Genomic DNA, 11,328 nt, shown 5'->3' on the forward strand with positions numbered 1-11,328 from the left:
TTATTTTAATTATATTTTTCCTTTACCTTCCTCCCTCATGGACTCCAATTACAAATATATTAGGATGCTCAAAGTTGTCCCAGAGCTCACTGGTGTTATTTGGTTCCAATGTTTTTTAAAAGTGTTTCCTTTTGGATAGTTTCTATTGTGCCTTCATATTCACTAATTTTTCACTCTGCAATGTCTAATCTGCTGTGAATCCCATCTAGTGTATTTTTTTATCTCAAACATTATACTTTTCATTTCTGTAAGTTTGATTTGAATCTGTGTGTCTTCCACATCTCTTCTTAACATTGAATTTTTTCTCTAGCTTCTTGGACATATGAAATAGTTATGCTATTAATTTTATCACCTGTGTTATTTCTATATCTGTTTTGATGGATGTTTTCCCTCTCATTATGGTTTGTATTTACCTACTTTTCATGCATTTTTTTTAATGTCAAACATTGTGAATTTTACCTTGTTGAGTGTTGGATATTTTTGTATTCCTACAAATATTCTGGAGCTATGTTTTCAGATAAAATTTAGCTATTTGGCTTTTGGTCATTTCCTTTTTAGCTTTCTTAGGCAGGACCATGATAGTGTTTATCCTAGGACTAATTTTGTCCTGCTACTGCAGCAAAATCCTTGAGAGTACTACCTAATGCCCCATGAATTATGAGGTTTTCCAGCTGGTTGGTGAGAATATGAATTACAGTAGTCCCCACACCTTATCTACAAGGGAGATGTTCCAAGACTCCAGTGGATGGATGCTTGAAACTGCAGATGGTACTAAGCCCTATATATGTGTTTTCCTCTCTATATATACACATATGATAAAGTTTAGGCCAGGCATGGTGGCTCATACCTGTAATCCCAGCACTTTGAGAGGCTGAGGCAGGCAGATCACTTGAGGTCAGGAGTTCAAGACCAGCCTGGCCAACATGGTGAAACCCCATCTCTACTAAAAACACAAAAATTAGCCGGGCATGGTGGCACATGCCTGTGGTTCCAGCTACTTGGGAGGCTGAGGTATGAGAATCATTTGAACCCGGGAGGCAAAGGTTGCAGTGAGCTGAGATCGCACCACTGCACTCCAGCCTGGGTGACTCAGTGAGACTCTGTCTCAAAAAGTGTAATTTATAAATGAGGCACAGTAAAAGATCAACAATAATAGAACAATTAATATACAGTAATAAAAACCTATGTGAATATAGTCTCTCCCTCTCTCAATTTCTTATTGTACTGTCCTCACCTATTTTCAGACCATGACTAACCACAGGTAACTGAAACCACAGAAAGCAAAGCCACAGATAAGGGGGGCCTCCTGCTGAATTCCTAGCTTTGTGTGATTAGATTGTTACCTCTAATCCCTTTCGATGGCTATTGTTCTGGGTGCCAGCAATTTGCTCATACACATACACTGATTCCTTTCTCAGCAAAATATTGAGGAAGATCTTGATGTGGTTTGACTGTGTCCCCACCCAATTTCATCTTGAATTGTAGCTCCCATAATCCCCAAGTGTTGTGTGAGGGACCCAGTGGGAGGTAACTGAATCATGAGGGCAGGTTTTTCCCATTCTGTTCTTGTGATAGTGAATAAGTCTCAGGAGATCTGATGATTTTATGAAGGGCAGTTTCCCTGCACACGCTTTCTTGCCTGCCGCCATGTTAAGATGTGCCTTTGGTCCTCCTTTTCCTCCTGCCATGATTGTGAGGCCTCCCCAGCCATGTGGAACTATGAGTCCATTAAATCTCTTTCCTTTATAAATTACCTAGTCTCAGGTATGTCCTTATAGCAGTGTGATAATGGACTAATACAGACCTTCTGTGTACCTCTCCCTGTGCCCCTCTGTGGCCTTTGGCCTGCAAACTCTATCCTCATTATATTCCCCAGACTCGCAGTTCTATCTTGGCAACTTGGAGAAACCATTAGGCTCTGCCTGGGTTCTCTCCCTGCCTGTGGCCTGGAAACTTTCTTGAGGTGGTAAGTTGGGACAATTAAAATGCTCACCTCTCAGGAATCACTGTCCCTCCCTACCTGATGCTTAATGTCTTGAGAACCATTGTTTATATATTTTGTCTTCTTCTTTCTTTTAGTTGTTTCAAGCTAGAAGGTGAATCTAGAGTCTCTTACTGCTTTCACCTGACAGAGAAAGTTCTCTTCCCTTTTTTCTGAAAGCTCCTTTGAATCAGTTTTGCTTTAGACATTGAGATGTCACTCACAAGCTTATTTTCCTGGCTCTTCTTATCAGTGGGCATATTCTGACTTCCCTTACTTACTTAGGAGCAAGCAAATAGCCAAGACTCAGATTTGAGTTTTGGGTACGAGGTTAGTACTTCATTCAATAAACTTCAAATCTGTCTGGAGAAGGTATAGTGAGGTTAGCTCTTGCCCCGCTACATCTCAACATTGTGTGCTTTCTCTGTCTGGCTCTCCACTGTATCCCATTTCCTAGAATGGCTTTTGGTATAGAAGGTATTCAGTAAATACTTATGAATGAATAGACTGCCAAATAGCTTGCAAATTCTCTAACAGTTAAACATTTTATCAAATTAAAAATCTCAACGGTCAAAAACAGTATCAAACTAAAAACTCTAACAAATAACATTTATTTTTCTTTTACATATATATTTCACAGCCTGAACATCACATCTTCAGAGAAAGTTACTTTTATGCCATTGTATTTACTATTTACCACACAGGCATTGAACATTCTCATTAACATGATAAGACAATTTGCTGGTAAACATTTAAACACACAGACATTAGTTTCAGTATCTCAACATATTTTTGGTCATAACCAAGGAAATACATCAAAATAATGACAACATTGGCTAATATTTTACAAGCAAATATTTAACTCTGCATAGTTTATACAATAGGCTGTGGCAATAAATAATATCACCAATCTCATCAACTATTAACTGGCCACAAGAAGCCTAACATTCATTTTAATTATGATATGAAATGCTCTATTGGTGTAGTTTCAACATATCCTTAAATGTTTGGGTGTTTAACCTTGAATACACGAAAAGAAAAAGTACTAAACTGGACTAAGAAGGTGTGTTTGGTTAACTACAAATATGTCATGTTCACATAGTACATTCCTAACATGAAGGCAAATATTTAAATAGAAAAACTAGCAGTCCAAAATGTGAATGTGCAAATTGTGAGTAAAACATTGCATTTAAATTTGCACTCATTTGCAAGTTACAGTACTAGCTCAGTATAAACACTAACAGGAAAAATATTCAGCAGGAAAGAATGGAAATGGCCTCTCACAGCAGAGAACTGGTCACTGCGCACTGCTCCACAGCTAAGAAAGTTTTCCAGGTGGTCTAGCGCTCCTAACAAACACCTTATGATTATCCTTCATTCAACAGAGGAGGAGACTGCAGGCATGCTTCAGTCAGTGGTAAGAACAGGAAGAAAAACCCAAATCAGCAACATTTTCTTCCTTAATTTGGTATAAACGTCCTTTTCATTATTTCAAGTTACTAATTTGCTAATCTCAAATGTTTTCTGAATCAGGTTTGCTAAATGCTGTAAAGAATAGCTATCCTTCATACAATACTAGGTTTTATTTTTTTTAGTATGTCAGCATAATAAGGTACATGCGCATTCATTCCACCAACCTGTTTAGATAATACTCAGCTTGGGTCATATTCAAATTCTACACAGAGATTCTCTGTTTTCAATACAACTGCTTAGAAAGCAGAATTGCCTAGTGATGACTGTAGTGTGCCTTTTAACTGAAATGTATATAAAAATAAAACCCCAATCTTTATAGAATGTCAAGGATTCTGTTAGGGATGTTAAAAGCATTGGGCAAAACCCTGGTTTTCAGCGTGCCATCTGCACCACAGGAGAAGAGCCGATTGCCCTGGATGATGTCAATCTGCATGACTCCAGCCCCAATGTTTCGAAATATGGACTGCTTAGCATGTTCACTTTTAAATGAATGAATTAGGCCATGGCCTGTCAATCTCCAAACCTAGTGCAAAACAAAAGGAGTTAAAAATCTATTACGAAAAGACCAAAAGCAAAAACATGGCCCTTCTGCTCCCTTGGCCCAAGTGATCTCACTAAAGCCCAACCTTCCCACCCACTGCCTCTTTCCTAAGAGCTTATCTAAGTGGGAAATGATAACACCACTCCCACGATTCATTTACTGTCCTTCTTTCATATTTTCCTTCACATCCTCTTGTGGCTTCATATTAACCATATGTAGCCCATCTCTAATTCAATTAAATATTTGAGTTAATTCAGTTAAATGTGTTCCTCATGCTGAGCTAGGTCCTAAGGCTATGTAAAAGTAGTGTGGTACAGACAGTCCCCTACTTACGATGGTTTGACAAGACTTTTTGACTTTATGACAGTGTGAAAGCAATACGCATTCAGTACGCTCCTTGGCTTATGCTGAGGTTAGTCTCAATAAACTCATAGTAAGTTGAAAATATTAAGTTGAAAGTAAGTATGTTTTTCAACTTTAACAATATTTTTAACTTATAATGGGTTTGTTGGGACATAATCCCACCATAAAGTCAAGGAGCATCTGCACTAGCTCACTTACTGGAAACGTCACCTCCACCACACACAAGAGTACTGAGGGAGAGGGGAGAAGCTTCTAAGAAGTCAAACTAATGTCATCAAAAAATTTCATGCATTAAACTCATACACTTTACTCAAAATAGAATGCTTTAAAGCTTTCTAATGGCCTGAGTCCAATGAGTTTGATAATCTCATTGACCATAACAGTTTAGAAAGAACCATACAGGAGCATGGGGAGGCAGCAGAGTGTTGAGATATGCAGTATCTCCATGCAGTAGCCCAAGTGAAATAAAGTGAAGCTTTATTTCAAAGAATGTGGAGTTTTTGTTTTTTCTCTTTCCAATCAGTCTTTAGCACATTCCAACCTCTTGTACTGACTCACCTTTATGTTACCTTCTGCTGAACCTGTGGTAAAATATTCCTCATAGGGATCCAAGGCCAGAGCCTTAATAGCTGAGTCATGGGCCTGGAACGTGTGAATGAGCTGCCTTTGCCTGATGTCAAAAATGCAGACGTGTCCTTTCCTACCCCCCGAGATTAGGAGTTGCTGTTTGGGTGCATACTGAAGTACCGTGGCACCATGATCGTGGCACGTGAAACCTGAAGAAGAAAAACATCAGAGAATTTCTCAAAACAATTTCTTGTCTTGGTAATTATGATGTCTAAATCCACATTTAAATACAGACCTTACTGATGGATTTTTCATTCTAAGGTACATTTATTGTTTTGTAAGTCATTGAATTTCTGTAATCACATGATTAAAGAAAAATGTTAAGCAATGTCAGAACAAACTTTTTATCCATAATCTCAATATGAAATGAACACAGACAGAAAAAGAAAGTTTAAACCTTAAGCCCTAAGTGATACTGCCTCATAAAAAGTATACAGAAGAGCAGAGACCAACCTTCTCAAAGTTGGTGAGTATTAACCCAGCCAAGTGCTGTACCATACAAAAAGTTCTTTTCAGGTAAGTAATTGAAACAACGACACTATGAGAAAATGTGTGAATGTTTTCAGTTACAAGTTAAGAAGTTCATTATCCTTCCCAGGAGTATTTGCATTTTAATATGATTAAAGATTCAAATTAACATGCAGAAAATTTGTAAGCAATGTTAATCACTGTTTGCAGAATTCTGCAATAAAATTGAGAATTAACTACATATTTCAAAATGCATATCAGTGTATTAAAAGACTGAGAATCTTTCTATCTTTCTGACAATCTACTTCATTTAACCAAACTTATTTGAGCATGGAGCACTTTTTGGGTGGTACTATGTGGAAGACAGAGTTAGGACACTAATTTGGCAAGTATTGTCTTAAAAGGAATAATATTTAAATGGCACTGTTTACATTTCTAGTCATTATAATAAGGTTAACCTTTGTTTTATTTTATGGTTAGGGCCAGGTGTGGTGGCTCATGCTTGTAATCCCAGTACTTAGGGAGGTAGAGGTGGGAGGATAGCTTGACCCTAGGAGCTTGAGACCTGCCTGAGCAATACAGCAAGACCTTGATCTCCACAAAAAGGAAAAAAAGACAAAAAGTATTTTATGATGAGGTTTAATTCTTTAAAATATGTTATTTTCTATTAAGCTCAATGAATACTTTGCAACTAATTTCTTAAACAGCCTTGTTAGTAGTACCACTATCCATACCATATTTTCTGAATAGAATATAAAGACTATTTTGGATTTCTGAGACCATATATCTTTAACTCAGCAAGGAAGCCAGATATGCTAATTAACTTTCCAAATTTTTAGTCATTCATTCTAAATATTTCTCCATTTTCAACCTGTCAATAAACACTCACTGGATTCACTAATTAAAACCAAGAAAGCATTCCTTCATGGTGTATTATTCCTTCATGGTATATTTTTAAAAATCATAGACCTTAACTCACCATGAATGAGGCTGTTTCCAGGTGATATTAATGTGTCCCAGAGGCAAACATTTCTTTTAAAGAAACACAATAACAAAAATACATCATAAATGATTGTTATAAGTCGTCATCAGGGACAACCTGTCTTTCAGTCAAATATTTTGCTTATTCATTCTTATCTTTTTTGTTCACTCACACCTATAGAGAGTAGTGATTCCCAACTAGGATGGGGGTAGGGTCAAACTACACAGTTTCATCTCACATGGTCCTGCCCGTCTCTGCATCCTCTACCCCATCTCCTTTCCATTGCCACTCCAGGAAACTGATATGACTTCCTGAGTATAAGGAATGCTTTTATATCCCCAGGTGGTAGCCACTGCAGGGAAACAAGATGTTATTCATGGGCATGTGTTGCTAATGAAAACCATGTGAGGTCAAAATAAATGTTGAGAATGATGGGGACAGTGTCAAATACCTGTTAGTCCCTGAATCCTCATCTCTCACCTTATACAAAAATTAACTCAAGATGGGTCAAACTTAAATCTAACACTTGAAACCATAAAAATTCTAGAAGATAACATCAAAAAAAACTACTCTAGACATTGACTTAAAGAATTCATGACCAAGAACCCAAAGGCAAATGCAACAAAAATAAATAAATGGGACCTAATTAAACTAAAACGCTTCTGCATAGCAAGAGTAAAAAGGCAACCTGCAGAGTGGGAGAAAATACAATGTATATATCTGACAAGGGACTTATATCTAGAATCTACAAGGAACTTAACAAGAAAAAACAATCCCATCAAAAGCGAGCAAAGGACATGAACAGATAATTCTCAAAATACAAATGGCCAACAAACAGGAAAAAATGTTCAAAACCACTAATTACCAGGAAAATGCAAATTAAAACTCCAATACGATACCACCTTATTCCTGCAAGAATGGCCATAATTAAAAAAACAAAAAACAATAGACGCTGGCATGGAGGTGGTGAAAAGGGGACACTTCACTGCTGGTGGGAATGTAAACTAGTAAAACCACCATGAAAAACAGTATACGGAGATTCCTTAAAGAACTATAAGCAGAACTACCATTCAATCCAGCAATCCCACTACTGGGTATCTACCCAGAGGAAAAGAAGTCATTATATGAAAAAGACACTTGCACATGCCTGTTTAGAGCAGCACAATTCACAATTGCAAAACTATGGAACCAACCTAAATGTCCATCAACCAACAAATGGATAAAGAAAATGTGGTACATATACACCATGGAATACTTCATAAAAAGGAATGAGATAATCACATTTTGCAGCAACCCAGATGGAGTTAGAGACCATTATTCTAAGTGAAGTAACTCAGGAGTGGAAAATCATATGTCGTATGTTCTCACTTGTAAGTGGGAGCTAAGCTATGAGGATGCAAAGGATCAGAATGATATATAATGGACTCTGGGGACTTGGGAGGGGTGGGAGGAGGGTGAAGAATAAAAGACTACACACTGGGTACAGTGTACACTGCTCAGGTGATGGGTGCACCAAAATCTCAGCAATCACCACTAAAGAACTTATCCATGTAACCAAACACCACCTATTCCCCCAAACCTACTGCAATAAAATAAAAATGTTGAGAATGATGGAGACAATATCAGATGCCTGTTAGTCCTAGAGAAACTAACAGTGTTAACAGTAGTAGTTTAAAAAAGACTGAATAGCTTTAAAATAAAAATTACATACATTAGGAATAACTTTCATTTTTGCTTTTCTCTTTTTGGTAAGAAAAAACACTCTGAAATAAGAATTATGTAACAGTTTTTTTTTTAATGCCTAGAGTGGAAAAACCCTACTAATAGAAAAGTATTCTTGCTAAAGGTATGGATTTCTAACGTTTTTATATTTCTTACTTTGCTTTTCTGTCAACCTACCTATTGTCATTGGAGTGTCCAGATGTGGCAACTAGACTTGAAGAGGTAATAAATGCAAAGTCACTTGTGGCTTTACTGTGGCACTGCCAACTCTACGAAAAACAAAGTGCAACTGATGTTATTTTACCATTGGATAAAATTTGATACAGTACCAACATACATGTCTGCTAATAACATACTATATGCATGAGCTAAAAATAGTTTTTAAAAACTCGGTCTAGGATAAAAGAATAAGTGATAGTACGAGGCTTAACTGTCATGTGTATATTATTTGGCTACTGTCCAATAATTTTTAATAACTGGAGTTGGTAAAAACAGAATTAAAGGTCATGTTTTTCAGATTATGTAAGAATAGGACATCAAAGTATATGAACCTACCTAAGACCCGTCAATTTTAGTGCTAATGATCTCAAATACATGTAATAAACTTTAACAGTCACAAAGGAAATGCTTACAGACCCAACTAGTCTTAGGATGTCAAGGTATTTTAAAATATAATGCATGTTTTTCTGTCTGGAATTATAGTGGTACAGATCTGACTGAAGACAAAAGTATAAATTCAAGATTACTTCCATTTCTGCATAGACAAGGTACAGTCTATAGTGTCCTAATTTAAGAGAATTATCTTATACACATAATTAAGAACATATATATAGTTTAGAAAAATTTTAAGAAGTATTTGGGTAATCTATCTGGTCCCAGGAGGTTCAAGGCGTTCTGAACCTCCCTCCATATATGTGAAGCCTGAAGTTTCACACAGGACAGCATCACCTTCCACCCTCCCCCATGTTCCTTTCCCCCACCATATCTCCATCAGGTAAAGATCTACTTGTCTTCATCACCAACTATTTTGTAATCCAATTTGGATTAAGGTGGCTCATTGGGATTGGTTATTTTACAATCTGGTAAGCACAATTCTGGAACAAATTGGAACAGATGTTTGGAACCTGATTCTTTTTTTTTCTGAGACGAAGTCTCACTCTGTTGCCCAAGCTGGAGCGCAGTGGCTCAATCTCAGCTCACTGCAACCTCCGCCTCCTGGGTTCAAGCGATTCTCCTGCCTCAGCCTCCCGAGTAGCTGGGACTACATGCACGTGTCACCATGCCTGGCTAATTTTTGTATTTTTAGTAGAGAGGGGGTTTCACCAGGTTGGTCAGGCTGGTCTCGAACTCCTGACCTTGTGATCTGCCCGCCTCGGCCTCCCAAAGTGCTGGGATTACAGGCGTGAGCCACCGTGCCCGGTGGAACCTGATTCTTAATGACAGAATTTTATCATGTGTATATTAAGAAGGTAGAGTTTTCAAAATGGATAAAAGTATAATAAAAAAAACCCCAAGTTGTACCACACACAGGGAAAGCCCCAAAAATTTTTAAAATATAAACTGTACTTCAAGGTGAAAAGCAAGGCTTTTTGTTTTTCAGGTCATTTCAGTCTAAAACTAGGGTAAGGATGGGTGCTGCTGTTAGGCTGGGATTGCTGAAAAAATCATCCTTTTCCCAATAGGACCGCCAATGAGATTCACTGTCTGAAACAGACACTTCATGAACAAAGTGTTGTGTATATGCGCCCTGGGAACATTAGTGATACTTACCATATAAGGTTTAGGATTTGATGCAGTTTGGTTAACTTGCCAGATACTCAGAAAACCCTCTCCATCCGCAACACCACACTGTAAGAACAGTATAACTACTAAACACATGTTCTTAGCATCCACAGCAAAGGTAAAAACATGGAAGGAAGATTCACTAAGGCCCTATTAAATAAACATTTTGCCTCTAACTATGTTTCTGTTGCTGTCATTCCCAAAACGTCCAAGTGCTAAAAAATTCCCTGTCACTTTTTTTTTTATTTTTTTAGAGACAGGGTCTCATTCTGTTACCCAGGCTGGAGTGCAGTAGTGCAATTATAACTTACTATAACCTCAAACTCCTGGGTTCAAGGGATCCTACAGCCTCAACCTTCTGAGTAGCTAGGACTAGAGGCACATGCCTGGGCTTTTAAAAAATTTTTCTGTAGGGATGTGGTCTCCCTTTGTTGTTCAGGTTGTCTCAAATGCTGGAGTTCAAGCAATCCTCCTGCCTTGGGCTCCTAAAGTGTTGTAATTACAGGTGTGAACCACTGTGACTGGCCCTTCCATTACTTCTTAACTAACTGCTTACCTGTTTCACTGTTTTCCTCTAACCTCTTACTGATGAAATTTAATAAGAAACTAGGTTTCTCTCAAGAACTTTACTGTGCTTACAGGAATCACCAACACACTCAACACAGGCAGTTTTTTTACTCTCACAGTATATTTAGTATCTTTAAATAGATGATTAATCCATACTAAATTTTGTAGATTTTTGCTTCTATTGGAAGAAAAAAGAGTGTATGAATAGACTCCAACAAACTGTCTACTCAGTTTAAATCCAGGGTCACTGAATTCATTTTTCGATGCACTTTTATCACTTACTCCTAAATATCCACAATTATTTTCAGATGAATTTAGCAGTAGCCCCCAGAAACTAACCTTGTTGCCTTGTGAATTAAAATATAATCTAGTAACTCTTGCATTGCCAGCTTGACGAAAGCAGACAAGTTGCTGAGGCCGCGTCCATTCAAACATTCGTACACTGCCGTCCTGAGCACCTGTAAGATCTGAAACACAAGAGAAAAAGCAGGAAATAAGAAATTAAAGAGTTCTAATATTTTCTATTCTATAAATCAACCTCCAAATGAGGACACTTACAATTATTAGGTCATAAATACTTACAGTATTGATGGACTGGGTGTGAAGTCATTCTCTTAACATTATGTAGATTCCTTTTCATAAGCTTTAAAAGAAAATTTTAAAAATTTTATTTTGTGTATGCAGAAGAGATGAGGAAGGATATGCTTCAGGATAAATTCTGACATTTATTCTCTTACGCCTTGCTTATTACTGAGATAAAGCCTGTTATGGATGTTCTGAACCACTACATAGAACACTTGTCTGAAGAGGGTGAGGAAGCAC

General features: G+C 37.4%; 1 protein-coding gene across 5 annotated transcripts in view; it reads right to left on the reverse strand.

Moving 5' to 3' along the window:
* Positions 1-2,576: 2,576 nt before the first annotated feature.
* The window catches only part of DMXL2 (Dmx like 2), a 172,201-nt gene continuing 163,449 nt past the window's right edge, over positions 2,577-11,328 (reverse strand). For all 5 annotated transcript variants that reach the window (XM_008953166.6, XM_008953165.6, XM_003827837.7 and 2 more), the window contains 7 exons: positions 11,089-11,149; positions 10,846-10,973; positions 9,928-10,005; positions 8,335-8,426; positions 6,433-6,485; positions 4,917-5,134; positions 2,577-3,977 (listed from right to left, as the gene is read on the reverse strand). In XM_008953166.6, the coding sequence (XP_008951414.2) occupies positions 3,768-3,977; positions 4,917-5,134; positions 6,433-6,485; positions 8,335-8,426; positions 9,928-10,005; positions 10,846-10,973; positions 11,089-11,149 (840 nt within the window). In that variant the 3' untranslated portion in view covers positions 2,577-3,767. The remainder of the gene's footprint in view (positions 3,978-4,916; positions 5,135-6,432; positions 6,486-8,334; positions 8,427-9,927; positions 10,006-10,845; positions 10,974-11,088; positions 11,150-11,328) is intronic.

This window comes from Pan paniscus, chromosome 16 (assembly GCF_029289425.2).
Source record: "Pan paniscus chromosome 16, NHGRI_mPanPan1-v2.0_pri, whole genome shotgun sequence".
In the NCBI taxonomy this organism is placed as follows: domain Eukaryota; kingdom Metazoa; phylum Chordata; class Mammalia; order Primates; family Hominidae; genus Pan; species Pan paniscus.